The sequence below is a fragment of the Trachurus japonicus genome, chromosome 21, assembly GCF_045865225.1.
Source record: "Trachurus japonicus isolate A0001 chromosome 21, Traja_1.0".
NCBI classification, from domain to species: domain Eukaryota; kingdom Metazoa; phylum Chordata; class Actinopteri; order Carangiformes; family Carangidae; genus Trachurus; species Trachurus japonicus.
In genome coordinates, this window is record NC_140927.1 from 19840512 (window position 1) to 19855247 (window position 14736).

At 39.9% G+C, this 14736-nt stretch overlaps 2 protein-coding genes across 3 annotated transcripts; one reads left to right on the forward strand and one right to left on the reverse strand.

The window, feature by feature from the left end:
- Window positions 1-47: 47 nt before the first annotated feature.
- cfap91 (cilia and flagella associated protein 91) lies at window positions 48-7215 on the reverse strand. Its single transcript, XM_085765991.1, is given in 18 exon segments — window positions 48-307; window positions 309-408; window positions 599-690; window positions 783-931; window positions 1026-1247; window positions 1334-1480; window positions 1606-1677; window positions 1776-1880; window positions 2150-2283; window positions 2391-2564; window positions 2692-2849; window positions 3438-3615; window positions 4169-4347; window positions 4447-4503; window positions 4674-4736; window positions 4858-5015; window positions 6911-6987; window positions 7096-7215. Coding segments are annotated over 18 exon segments (2229 nt in total). The 5' UTR covers window positions 7178-7215; the 3' UTR covers window positions 48-225.
- A 409-nt stretch (window positions 7216-7624) lies between these two features.
- Window positions 7625-14427, forward strand: LOC146965131 (cell surface glycoprotein CD200 receptor 1-A). Of its 2 annotated transcripts, XM_085765995.1 has the most exons (7): window positions 7625-7746; window positions 11469-11507; window positions 12153-12461; window positions 12963-13247; window positions 13550-13646; window positions 13734-13776; window positions 13877-14427. In XM_085765995.1, exons 1-7 carry the CDS (start codon window positions 7743-7745, stop codon window positions 13943-13945), a joined length of 846 nt encoding a protein of 281 aa, XP_085622121.1. In that variant the 5' UTR covers window positions 7625-7742; the 3' UTR covers window positions 13946-14427. The 2 variants fall into 2 exon arrangements, with proteins under 2 accessions (XP_085622121.1, XP_085622122.1); XM_085765996.1 differs by lacking the exon at window positions 11469-11507 and having other exon boundaries at window positions 13877-14426.
- The last annotated feature ends 309 nt before the right edge of the window (window positions 14428-14736 follow it).

Genomic DNA, 14736 nt, shown 5'->3' on the forward strand with positions numbered 1-14736 from the left:
CTGTGAAACGTTTTTTTAATGCATGCTAAAAAACTGAGCATCACAACTCATGCAGACTAAAGTTTATTGCAGGATATTGACATACAGAATGTCACTGTGTAGGGCACTGGGTCAAGGCCAGGAGAGGAGATGTGTAACGAGGGAACAAACTTTACATTTAAGATCAAATATAGAAGAAACAACAAATACAGACTGCAGTACACATATTTATATATTTTTTTGTCTTCATTCAGTTTCATGGTGTTGCTGCTCTGGCTCCACTTGGCTGTGCATCTGGAGGGTTTGGCTGGAGGCTCTCGGAGGTCGACTGTGAGGCCTCTGGGGCACTGGACAGGATCCCAGGTTGCTCTGCAGTCCCGTGAATGATACTGTGAGCTGCCTGCAGGTGTCTATGCTGCATTGTGTGCACTGGCAGAGAGAAATCATGAGGTTAAACAAGTGAGTATTACTTCCCTTTTGTTTATTTGGAACTCTTTCATACTTTGCATATCATTTGCAACGTTTTTAATTAGTTATTATCACCGCCTTAGCGTTTGGCAACATTTGTGATGGTGCTGCAGTTGCATTGTATGTGTGGAAATAGAAAAATCTCCCAAACCTCTCTGCCTGAAGCGGATCTTCTCAACCTCTGGGATGAGGAAGCTGTACACCAGCTCTGACACGATCTCCTCCGACTGAAGATCATTCCGGCTAATCACACACACATACAAATTACTTTTTAATTCTTATTCTTTAAGTTTGAACATACGAGGCATGAGCAGACACTTTGAGGTGTCCGTTACCTTTCCTCCATGGCGTAAGCAATGTCATTGACCTCCTTCGCTCTCTTGTGGATCTCTTCTCTGGCCTGCCGGTCAGCGATCTGCTCCACAGTCCCCAAAATGATGTCCTCTAAATACAAGTCCACAGTGTCCTGGTGGATCTGCACCACCTGCGACAAGATGTTGAGGACGTGCACGTGCATTAATATATGTTCACCACTTGCAAACATGTTATTCTAATAATTTCATAACATATATGCATACTTGTCTAAAGATCTCATCTTCTTCTCTGCGTCTGCGCTCCTCCACCTGTCTCCTTCCACTCTCCTCAGCCTCTCGGAGGCGACGGTCTCTCTCAGCCAGTATTGTAAAGGCGTGGATCCTGCGCTCTTCCTGGAGACGAATTAGCTCCTTCGACAGGTGGTCAAACAGGTGTTCAAGCTCTACACCTACCGCTCTAGCCTGAGAAGCTTCCTCCTGAGAGGTCTGGGAGAGAGGAGAGATTGTAAGATCGTGAGAATGTGTAATGTTTGTAAAAGAAATTTGGATATGAATGCGTTTGTGCGTTTCACCTTGTTTCTGTCATTGTTTCTCTGTTTCTTCAGGTTGATTATGAGCCCTTTCTCATCTTTCTGCAGCTCCTGCTCCTCCTTCTGCAAGGCATGGACGGTCCTCAGTTCCTGGATGAGCTCCAGATAGTTCTCCTTGCCCTTAAACATCTGTACAACAACATAGACAGAGGTGAATACACAATGTGAGACACATTTAAACATTTCTGGACAGATACTGAATCAGGTAAATACACACAAGACAAACATGCATGTGCATCGAGACATGTCCACACCTCACACTGGATACTTCTTCCTCTCAGTAGTTTCTGCAAGGTGATGACTGCAAGCTCCGTCTCCTCATCCCCCTAAAGGGACACATGTAAACAAATGATCAAATCCCATCTCTGATACGTATAGGATGAGTTGAGGACATGGTCAGTTGTACTTCGAGACATTAGCTGACCTCTGGTGGCTCCTCCACTCTGGGAGTGACAGGACGAGGAACAGGCTTCTCCTTCCTGACAAGAAAACGCAGGGTCTCCTCTTTCACTCGTTCCTCCCTGAGTGCCTGTGGAACCACAAATTAACAAAGAGCTTTGCAAAAAACTGCAATTAATAAATCCAAACCAAACTATACCATTAGAAAAACAAGCAATGAAAAAATGGCTATTTGTTTAAAAAGGGATAAGAAGATCCAGAGTTTGCCTGCCTGAGATCTGCAGGTTATTCCAAAGCTGAGTAGACTGAACAGAAAAGGCCCCGGCACCTTTAGAAGGGAGTTGCGTGTATCTAGAACTTCAGGGATATGCCTAATGAAAGTATTTCTTTCTGCTTTACCTTGTATTTCTTCAGCAGTGCTACAGCTCTCCTTGAAGGAGGTTCGGCCATATCCGTGATGGTGTTGGGTTTGGATTTCTTCACCTGCGGCTTGACGACTGGGGCAGAGAGTCCTGCCGTTAGATCTGTCAGACCTGTGAGTAACACATTGCTAAAAGTTATTTCAACAATAAAGGATTACAAGGGTCTTGTGGGAACTATGTGGTAAGTTCTGTTTGTCCATTAGTGTTTAGAGTCAGACCTTCATATGTGTCCAAGTAGTAGGTTTTTAACTCATTGAAGCAGGCACTCTTGAAGAACGCACTCTTGTGGCTCCGAGGTGTATATTTGTGAGAATGTGAGTAGGTTTTAGCCCAGTCATGTTGCTCTAGCTTCCCCTTTTCATTTCTCCACTTTGCTTCCAGTTTTCTCAGTGCTACAAACAAAATGAGAAGAGTTTGATGAGAGAGTGAGAGGAAGCCTTGAATAATACAGTTGAATTATTATTGTTTTGTTTTGATTTTATATACAGAGTAAAAGTGCTGAAGGAGAATTTATTTTACATCTGTTGTAGTCATTGTGTATCTTGTGCAGCTTGGTCTCCCTCTTTTTTTCCTGGTTAGAATATGTTTGGTTTAGTCTGTCGTTGGTGAATTCTCTCTGGGCCTCATCTCTCTGCCTCAGAAGGTCTTTCAGCACAGTAAGACGTGTGTCCTGCAACCTGGCCACAACCCAAAAAGACAAATCATTGCAGAAGATGGTTTTCTACAGCAGAGACAGCAGCTTGAGCAAGATTATTTGATAAATCGAAAAATACAAATGCCCCATACTATGTCTCTTGGCTCTACTTTATTACAGTCTTCTTCAAATCCATGTGTCAGCTTGTATTCAAGCTTTCAGTAACTAATTCTTTTGCCACTTGGTGGCAGTGGAAACAAGGTATGAACACAGGAAGACAGAGTATACAATGAGAGAATGATACTAATGAGTGTGGTGACTGGTGAGGTGAGAGTGAACCAAAACACAAAAATAACAGCTGCAAAAACCAAAACACTGAGGTGGAAGACGCTAAAAGTTTAAGTAATCCCAGCTGTGAATAACTGCAGTATCTTCTGACACCTGCTACACATGTTTGAGCACTTTAAAGGCTGCTTAATGGCACTTGTGGTGGCAGCTGGTATGTTATACCAGTAAACCATGAGATGTAGTGTAGTAAAGATGCAAACAAAATTTTCAGCAGGTTGTGTTTTTTTTCTTCACAACTTATGTCTTCTCAAATCAGGGTGGCATTACAGTACCACTCACTCACTTCTGGATTTCTCCTTCTCTGAAAGCCCATTCTTTGGCCTCCATCTCCTCCATCATACGCCTCCTCTTGTCAAGCTGACTCAGGTCATTCAGTGGAGGAAGGCTGGCCTCCCAAGCTCGCTTAGCACGTGCTCGCTGTATCATCTCAACTTCTGCCAGGCCTGCAGGCAGACCATGACCTGAGGGGAAGTCATCAAAGCGTTTAGATGTAAATGAAGGTACAGACTGATGAGTTGAGACAATCACAAGACACGCACAACATCCTCCAAATAATTAAAGGAGGCACTGGTGGATGTTGCAAAGCATGTGTAGTGATATTTTGAGCATAATAGAGGCCAAAGTCACGGTCTTAAAGTTCTGCCCCCATTACTTCGCTGTTTAACTGCAGTAATTGCGCAGCTAGCCGGAGGAGAGCTAGGTCCTGGCTGCACATATCTTTCTCGGTTCTTTTCCTACGGTAGCACTCGGGGACCTAGAGCTGTAGAGCGTTATTTAGAAAATGACCGGAATTCTCCTTTAAAACTAGGTGCTGGACCACAAAGAAGAATGAATCAAAAATAGAAAATGATGTCTGCACGATAGAATCTGCTCCTGAATGTTCATCAGTCTGATGAAGGGCCTGGGTTATGTGCGGTAGTACACTATTTAACACTAGTACAAAGCTGGACATTTATCAAGGTAATTACAGAGTAATAACTATATTCTATAGCGTCTGTAACCGGTTATAATTACCCCAAGTCAAAGCTGCCAGCTGCAGGAGCTCTGAAGGAGTTGTCCCAGGTTCTATCACATATTCAGGGCTATATGGATCCGTCTGTGTTTCACTCTCCCTGTAGTCTGTCTGGACCGCCACAGTGACGTGGGTGGGCTGTTGTTCAGCATTTTTCACACCAGTTGTTTCAAAATCTTCTCTGAAGGTGACAAATATAAGGGTGTACGCTCACCCAGTTAAAAATGTTCAACATAAATAACCGAGGAATAAATTCATGTGAGGAGCCTGTTGAACTTACCCCGGCAGAGCAAAAATCACATCTGGAGGAACCTGGTGTCCAAAGGGAATTAGAGGGCTAAAGTAAACAGAACGGGAATCCCTATTAGAGACTGTCAATATTTACAGTAAATATAAAAGCAGCATGGGGACTCTCTCTTATAAACTGTCATAGTATCAGGCATAGGTAACTTTATGACTGTATTGCACCATATTCACAACTTCACAGTGATGGCTGGCTAATCAAACCGTTTAAAATATTTGCAGCGATCAACTCCAGTCACATGGCACTCCGCCCTTTTAGGAATAACCCTGTTAAGAAGATAATTAAGAAACATAGATAAATATGCCATATCAGACAGTTCATACAGATTTTTAAAAAATCATTAAGAAACTGTTACTGCTCTTTTAAAATAGTGTATTTTTGTGTCACCCAGCCAGCTGCTGCAGTGCCTCTCTGCGCTGCTCCGTGTGGCCTCGCCAGAGACGATCAATAGTTGGTGGCACTGGGTCTCTAGTGTCCAGCTGAACAGTATACCGTGGGTAGTGGGGAAGGCAACTGAACATAGACCCAAACTCAGGCACTTTTTGCTAATTAGGAAAAATAGAAGTACTGTCAGTCACTGCATTTCAGCCCCTTTTTTTTGCTGTCATGTTTAAACACTATGAATTTGGAAACAGAATTAGCTAATCTGGCCATAGTATCCTTCAGGGAACATCTTGTACCTAGTTCAGTTCAGTTCAGTTCAGTTCAGTTTATTTCATGTCCCCAAAGGGCAATTTGGATTGCAGCTCATAGAATCACATAAAGGTAAAAAACATACAACACAAAGACATATAGTGACATAGAAGCGCATCATTATAAATAACAATATAAATAAAATATGCACTAATTGTGATCATATAAGAGATAAATATAGGAAATACCGTTAAAACACAGAATACAAGATCCAAGATAACACTATTAAGAACATAGTGGTCAAGTAAAGTGCATCAGATAAAGTGCAGTCTCACACAGAGGAGAGCAAAATGATTGGCACAGTACGGTGGCCAGTACAGACTTAAAAAGGTTACAACCAGTCATTATTTCGAAGCATTCAGTGCTCGAATGGAGACAGGCACAAAAGAAAGTCTGTATCTATTTTTTGTGGCCCGAGGGACGCACAGGCGAAGGCCTGATGGGAGGAGCCTGTACTCTGAGCACAAGGGATGGGCATCCTCTGAGCGAATGGACAGGGCTTTGATGAGCACCTGTCTATTAAATATGTGGTCCAGGCTATCGAACTGGATGCCTGCGACCTTAGAGGCCACTTTCACAATTCTTCCGAGGGAATTCTTATCTCTAATGCAAAGATTGCCGTACCAGCAGACAATGGAAAAAGAGATGACAGACTCAATATAGGCACAATAAAACATTTTCATCAGAGTCTTGTCCACATGAAACCTGGCCAACTTCCTCAAGCAGTATAGGCGCTGCTGGCCCTTCTTACATAACATTTCAGTGTTGAGGTCAAATTTCAGTTGATCAGCAATTATTGTACCCAGGTTTTACCTGTTTACAAATTCGACTTTCTCACCGTTTATGACACTGTCTGGGGCTGTTGGATGGGTACGCCTGAAATCGATGCAGATCTCTTTTGTTTTTGTTACATTAAGTTGCAAGAAGGAGTCATTACACCAAGACAGAAAGTCATCATAGTGATAGAGAGGTAAAGAAGTTTGTTAATTAGTGTTAAATAGAATATAACTTTATATAATGTAACTAAAGCCTATTCAATACAACGTGACACTCTATGTTGTTATTATCAGTTAGCTTAGGAGCTATGAGTTACTGAGTTAAAATGACTACTGGCATTGATGTAGTAGGTTTGTACTAATTGAGTTATACAGTGTCATGCAAAAGTTTGGACACCCCTGTTCGAAATCTCTGTTAACAGTTCAGCAAGTGGGGATGTGCAAGGGCATAAAGTTAAACATAAATCACTCGTTTGCAATATTTTGAGCAATATCAGTGTATTATTTTAGTTTTCTACAGTTTAAGAGTGAAAAAGGGAAACTAAGCAGCACCCTGCAAAAGAATGGGAAACCCAGGAGACTTGAGCTCTCAGATAACTTTGACCAAGGTATCAGACAAGCTTTTTACTATTGCCAGGCTGTGATAGTTTCCAAAGGGGGTGATACTAGGTACTAACTATGCAAACGTTTGCTGCAGGCCCTTTTCCTTTCTGTCATTTTGAAAATGTAGCTAAAAGATGGAAAATAAAATATATTGTTTAAAATGTAAAGAGAATGTGTCATGTATAACTTTATGTCTTTTGGATATAATTTCATCTTCACATTAACAGAAGTTTTCACCAGGGGTGCCCAAAATTTTGCATGCCACTGTAGGCTAGTGTGTTGTTGGGACCTGAGGTGATCTAAAACCAGTTGAGGACGTAATAACAGGACAAATATTTAACTTTTGGAAAGAAGTAGACGCAACTTACGAGTCGGTCCCTGGGCGGATAGGCTTTAAAGGTGGCTTTGGCATGGTCCACCTCTGATGACACGGTGTAAACTGGATCTGTTAGCGACAGACCAGCCGGTCAGTTGGTGTCAACCAAGTGAGATACAGTAACAGTAACGCATTTTCAGTTGGCAAGTTAGCTAGCGATAAGTAATGTTTACTCACCGTACAAGTAGTCATAAACTCGTTCTTGCCTGAAAAATTTATTATCGCACGTTTTCTTCGTGTGGGTGACGGATAGGCTCATTTTCGTAGTATAATTAGAGACCTTTTCTAACCCGTTTCTGTCACTGTTTTTTTTTTACAGTCTATGCAGCCGACTGATCTCTGCTGTCCTTGTAACCATGGAGACGGTAAACTTGCCTAATGAGAGTGGGAGGTGTTGTCTCGAGGTTATTTTTCTGCCTAGTCTGTCTCTAATGCTTGTTTTAATTTGACACACGCCAGTGGTAAGCAGTGGCGTTAGGAATTATGCATGGTTTGTTGATTTAAAAAAAAGTCAAAGAAATGGATCTTACTGAGACACACAAAGGGCCACAGGGAGAGATCAACTACAACTCCCAGGGAGCATTTCGATAACAGCATCCAATCACCTACTCAGGCACGATAGCAGAAGCAAAGGGATACACTAGAAGCTCAAATACAAGGTTTATTGAAACTTGACAATACTTTCATCTGTTATACTATGTCTGTTTTCAGTTGTAGGTCAGAGTTACATGAATTTGATCCACATGGCATAATGTTGTCCCCAACGGTGATGACGAGGCGGCCTGAACTTCGTGCTCCAGACTGTGCCACGGTTGCAGAGGCTCATGGGTATCGTAGTATTAAATGTCACTCACTCACACACCCACACACACCAACATTGCAGTCTCATAAACACAAGCTTATTAGAAATAACCATAACTGAAATGTATAATAGCTTTTGTCTGCAACGCTCCTAGTACTTTTAAGAAAAAAGGGGGAAAAATCATAAACTTATGGTGATGTAGTAGTAGTAGTAGTACTATTTTATTAAACTGCAACCAAATAGATATAAAAATAAAAAAAAAACATGAAAGAAATTTAATTTTAATTTATTTTACACTGGTAGGATATACCAACATTTTAGCTAAAGTACCTTGAAACATTCAACAACTAGACGTACAAAATAAATTCTGAAATGTGTAGTTTTGCACCTAAAACCAATGTGCCAAATATTATTTTCTCTTATCTGCCGATTATTCCCATTACTTTTGATGAAGAAATTATGTTTTTTTCTTTATTCTTGTAAGCACATTTTTGTGTAGCTTGGATGATTTTGACATAAACAGGAAGTTGGTGCTATCAAGGGGAAACTGACACGCACACATTAACAGACACACACCCTCACATAGGCCTACATGCTTGTATCTCTATCTTTGTGAGGACATTCGCTGACACAATGCATTACCCCACACTCAACCGTTGTCTCTAAATGGAAGTAATACTAAATACCTAACCACTAAACTCTCCCTATATTGAACTGGTTTGAATCTCAATCTCACACCTAGAGCAGGTGTCAGACGGTACTAACAGCCACTGAAAATGTCCTTGCTCCCATTGTTTAAATCTTTATAGCTCTCATAAGTATAGCCAAACACATCTAGGCTACATCTGAATGCGTCACAGAGAGTTTCCTCCTTTTTATCTTGCCAAGCCTAACACGTAGGCTACTATATTTGAGGACTGCTGACCAAAGCAACATTAGCCTACTTCACAAGCTGGAAGGTTTTGCGATTGTGGAAGAACTATTTCCTTCGTGCAAAGTGTGCCAGCTCACAGTCAACTGATCTGCTGCCCCTATGTTAACCAAACACTGTCTAATATTAGTAAAAGGAGAACAGCCTTGTGCCTGCTTATAGATTATTGCAGATATTACTTCCTCACACTTGTGAGGGCCAGTGTTGTTTTTGAAATCCTTTGCTGTGGAAGATTTTTTGAGCTGGAGCAAATAAATCAGGTTGTTCAACCACAGTTTTTTTTTTTTTTGCTCTGTATCTATTCTGCATTAACCGTTTCTGTTACTTTGTACTGATAGTGGGAGTATGAATGTAGTTTATCTGCCCGTTGTGGTTTGTAATGAGACAGCTAATATCAAGATGTCTGGTTGCTGGATGAACTAATACACCACAAACCTCCTTCAAGACCTTGCAGATCATAACCACATATGAGGCATAGCAACCAACTGACAGCTAATCACAGATTTGCAACTTGGGGATGGTGTCGCCAGCACCCACTTTAACATTTCTAAAACTGCATACTTAAGCAATTCTGCATCGTGTAACCCTTAATCAGCAAAGGATCTTACACCAGCCCACAGGCACCAGCCCAAAACAAATTGAGCGTGCTCAGCATGATATGCAAATGACAAATCCTGTTAGACACACTTACAAGAAAATCATTCAAACATTATTGTTATTATTATTATTATTATTATTATTATTATTATTATTATTATTATTATTATTGTGTCTTACAAAGATATTCCTAATGTTTTGTTTACTTGATTTATACCAATAGGCCTAAAGATATAATATGCATAAGCAATATATTTCTTAGTATCATGCAACAAAACCACAAACTACAGCTCTCCGAATGTCCATTAAGAATCTACTTAGGTTTCAGTTAAAAAAAAAAACCAAAAACTAAGCTTTATAACATTTAAGGGGGAAGAATTTACATCATGACTGTTGTTTGATGAATTTTCTTATGTGAATACGACACAAAAACAGACAGTGAATGTGTTCTTGACACAAGAATGGAGTTTATGGTTCTGGTAATAGCATGACGTTACTATGTAAACAGTTTATACCTACTTAAAAATGTCACTTAGCTTCAAGTGTTCATCCTGCACTTGAGTGTGTTTGTGTGACTGATAGGAAAGGAAACTGGTGTCTTCTTGACTTATCAGATGACATCCTGTGTGGGAGCAAAAATGCACATGTTTGAGTGGAAAGCGGTTTGGAGAGGGGGAAGAGTTAAAAATGAAGGAGGAATTAGTTAGTCACATGTCCTATGCGTTTACTTCTTCTGACGCATGCAAGGATTTTCAGTTCAGTGATGTGTGGATAGGAGGAGAATTGACTTTACTCAAACCCTGAGCTTATGGGCATACAGAGAGAAAGTGAAATCAGTCACACAGGGAGGTTATATAGCATTGGAGCATAAGACAAACCACACAAGACGCGTTGCTTTTACTCCACCTAGAAGCTCAGCGCAGAAGCTTTACCTAAAGACCAGACTTGATGCTTCTCTAACTCGTGTGAAAAGCCTCGAAGCAGAAGCTTAACAGTGGAACGTAAATTACAACTGGAGATGATGATGTGGATTTATGCCGTGGTGATGTTCTTGGTGACTGAATCAAGGAGCAATGAGCCAGGTTTGAATATTTACATTTACGCTGATATATACGCTTTAATTATTGATGCCTTTTAGCCTTGATCAGACACAGGTTTTACATGTAAACATGGCTTTTTTGGGATGTAGCCTACATACCCTCCGTTGAGATGACTGTGTAAGTTGTTGTCTTCACTTCTTGACTGATACACAATGTTCATGGTCAGAATAACTTTAAACATGTTGACTCAGTAGGGCACATTGCTGTTACCTGCGATTTTTTAGCTCAATATCAGGAGTTATAATCTAATCAATCACTGTGTAACCTGTAGCCTACATATGGTTATATTTTTGACCAATGATTAACTGTAACTGTATGTGGCTAAGTGGGTGATTGAGATTTGTGTAACATTGTGGTGTTGTGTTGTGAGTCAGAGTGAAGAGGCTGACAAAGGGGGGGAGATGTTCCATAGCAGATAAATACAGAAAATACTGTCACGCATATATTTTTTTTAGTAGCACGGTAGCCTACCTCCTGCTGCTGTAGTGGAAATTGTGATTTCCCAGACCAGGGTTACATGATGCAGCTTTTTTTTCCACTGAGGGTATCTACAGGTGAGGCGCTTTCTGATTGAGTGTTGCGGTTTTTTATCATCCCACCACACACACTCAGCCGTATAGCAGACACAAACACACCAGAGACCCCCGTGACACCACACAGTAAACATCAGTCTGTGACAGCTGAATTTTCCTACTCGTGTCTTTGTAATAGCTATAGTGATGTCATGAACGTGTTCTGCTTTACAAGAGTGGTAAATGTACAACATTAGGACAATGGCCCTCTGTCTGTTTGGTAAATGTAGGTTTTATTTTCAGAGGTTTCACCAACCCAGTCTTTTTTTTTTTTTTCTACAAAAACCCACATTTTTTCTAGAACAGGAAATAGGCTAGTGCAGCTTTTTCACCGCTGTTTGTCATTCAGCCGTGCTGCAGATTGTTCCTTTTAATCACTTTTAATTCACCGCACAGCACAGCTTACTAACTAACCACTTAAACTAAATGATGATTAACAGAAAAACCACCATGATTGTTTCTTTGCTCATCAACTGCTGCTTTCTGACTGACAATTAATCACACTATTTTACTAACCTTTTCCACAAATGCACTATCATCTCTTTCAGGAAATAATCAATTCACCTCAAAGAACTACACCACTAATGGTAAACATTGTTTCTATTTTTTTAAAATCTCCACCTGTTTTGCATCACTAACAAAATGAACATGAAGTGAGTTGAGTAAAGTAACAGGAAGTTGAACGTGGCAATACGCACGGTTTTTCGTCAATTTCATTATTAATTCTTATTTCAAACATTAATATTTCTTGTAGTTGAAATAATTGAAAGATTGAGAAAAATATTTTAGGCAAGATACTTCTGTAGTGGAAATACTAATAAAGTAATTCATATTCATATATGCAATGATTATTTTTTGGTTGATTTGGAGCATTAACAGGATATACCAAATTACTACTTTGAAAAAAATTGTGCAGATTTGGTACAGAAAACCCTGAACCACGTTAGCCTTACATTGTTGTTCTTGGTAATAATTTATTTATGTATATTTTATTTGATCACCATTAGTTTTCAGTACATTTGGGATGAAACTGAAACATCTTTATTTTAGACTTATCATATGTTTGTACTATGCGCTGCAGTTTAAAATCATGTTGTTAATGTTGGTTTGTTTCATTTTATTTACATTTTTAGTCTTTGGATATCTATGTACCATAGAGACATTTTTTTCCTTTACATTTTATTCACATCACAATGTAAAAAAAAATGACACGACTATATTCCTTTTTTCAGATACCAGAAATGCAGCTTACAACCTGGGAAGTGATATTCACCTGACTTGCATTAATAAGACATGGAATGAGTCGCTATTCATTATTTGGGAAATCAAGCTGAAGCATAAAGAGTGCAGAATAGCCTTTAGTATTAATGGCGAAGACTCAAAAGACACCTGCAACGATGGCAAGTCACTGCGAAACACGTCCACATCTCAGTCTTACCTGCACATCCCAAACTTCTCTGCTAAAGATGTGGGCGTCTACAGATGTGAGCAGGCTTACAGAGCAGGATTGGAAATGTATAGGATCAAGGTGGCTATCACAGGTAGGACTGGATTTACATGTACTGTATGTTTCAACTCACAGGGAGATGTATAATGAATCAGTCAGGGCGACCTCTGAACTGTGTCAGTTTCCTGAAATCATTCAAAAAAGAAGAGAACAGCTAATTCTGTTTTTTTCCACTTACATATATGACGGTTTCAGATTTAGCAATGTCTTCCACTGACTGTCCCCCTTCGCATGATGGGCGTTAATTAAAATTCATTTGTGCTCGGAAAGTCCTTGAGTACACATTTGAAAAACCGCATTTCAAGACACAATGCCCGCATTACTGCACTACAGCTTTTATCTGGAAATATTTGATAGCCTACTCAGTCAATGGTCAGTGAAATTCTAAAAAAGTAAAACTCGTTAAAACACCTTTATCTGCAATTTAAAGTATTAAAAGTACAAATACAATTTGTGTGACTTAGTTGAATATTTAGTGAAGTGAACTCTAGAGTATTTGGAAAAAAGCTTATTCTTCCCATTTTTGTTTTCCCAGTTCCTCCCACTCCATCAGCCCGACTAGAGGATAGAGACAACACCATGGTTGCTGTGTGCAAAGCTGAAAGAGGGAAACCTGCTGCCAACATCAGCTGGAGTCATCCGGGAAATAATTCAGAATATGTGACAGAAGATTCAGATGGATTTATAACAGTAGAGAGTCATCTGAAGCTCACAGAGGACACGGATAAAGAGAACCTGACCTGTATCATTAGCCACCTGTTCTGGAAAGAGTCGAAGACTCTGAAGCCAAAACTCGAACAACTCAAACAAACAAACACAGGTCAGTCTCCAAGAGAAAGTTTACACTGCCCGGCCTCTACATTAAGACAATGAAAACTTGTTGTATTTTCAATTATTTCCCATACAGTAGCTTTATGGTTTGAGTCAAACAATACACTGGTTAGCTGGAACATTTTAACCTAGTTACCTGTTTTATTGTAAGTAATCAGTGTAAGTTTAGGTTTATTGTAACTCTGACTAGTTTTTTTTATTCTTAAGATCCAAATAGATGTCATAAGTAGATGCAGTGTTGATGTCCATTAGATTACACCTAAACCTTTAATCTTCTCTGTCCCTGTGCAGCAACATTTCTTTTGTGGATGATCCCAGTTGTCGTGGTAGTCACTGCATTTTTGGTAGGAATTGCAGTTTTTGCACAAAAGAAACTACTAATGTTGAGGTAAGTTTCATTTCATGGGAAATTAATGGCAGGATGCTTTTTCATTGTTCAGTCACTGAGCTGGTTTGTGTGTCTTCTTTTTGCCAGGCGATGCCAGCAGTCTGATGGTTCACAGTCCAAAGCTCCACCGGTGAGAACTTTTTCTGCAACTTCCTCTGTGTTTTAAAGCTCACTGCAAGTTGTTACATTCATGACACCTGTCGTTTCTTGTTTTTGTTTTGTTTTTTCAGATAGAGGATGTGGAGGAGGTAGAGCCGTATGCCAGCTATGTTCAACGTGTGAACTCCATCTATAACTGAGCTGCAGATTTGGTCACAGTGGACACACTTACATGCTCGTATGTCTTTTTGAGAAACGGAAGGCTGTGAAACCGAGAAGTGGTAAGATAGTAGAGAGGAGTGAGATGATGTCTGATAGAGAGGAAAGCCTTTCGGTTCAGTCCTAAAAAACACTCGATTGATGGAACAGGGGATTTTCAGAGTGTCACCCACTGGCGCCCATGCACAGTGAATGCAGCCCACTACTCTCTGTGTGTGGGTCAGGGAGATCATTAATGACTACAAATGCAACTACTGAATCGGAAAGAGTGCCATCTTTCGATAGCTGCAGCAGGCCTGCTCTACAGAACTACAGACTGCACACTGTCTACAGGCTTTCAATGTTGCTGATGGAATGCATGGGCTGTTTTATATGCCTTAAAATGTGCCAACCACGTGTAATTCAGTGACACACTTGCTTTAAGATAATGCAGATAATAGAATGTAAAGTTTTCCTATTACGTCTTAATATAAAATTATGTATTTACCTACTTCATTAAAAAAGAATCATTCAACAATTTTCAGGTTTGGTCTACAGTATTAATAAACTCTAGAAACAGCACACATAAGACCATGTCAACAAGTACAAGGTGTAAGACTGAATTTGAATTTTCCATTGCCGAAAATGTATCAAAAGTTCCATACAGCTATTAGTTGTTTACAATACGTTTAAAAAGATAAAATAACTGGATTTCACATTTTATCGTAGACATACTGCAAAAAACGTATCTAAATAAAAGGAAGATTATTGGTGTACTGGAATATGGAACTGG

What these genes read in the sequence shown, in the direction of transcription:
- LOC146965131 (XM_085765995.1), top strand. An exon ending in AAAGAACTACACCACTAATG is followed by an intron (nt 11,508 to 12,152) that starts GTAAACATTGTT and finishes TCCTTTTTTCAG; the next exon opens with ATACCAGAAATGCAGCTTAC. An exon ending in ACTCAAACAAACAAACACAG is followed by an intron (nt 13,248 to 13,549) that starts GTCAGTCTCCAA and finishes GTCCCTGTGCAG; the next exon opens with CAACATTTCTTTTGTGGATG.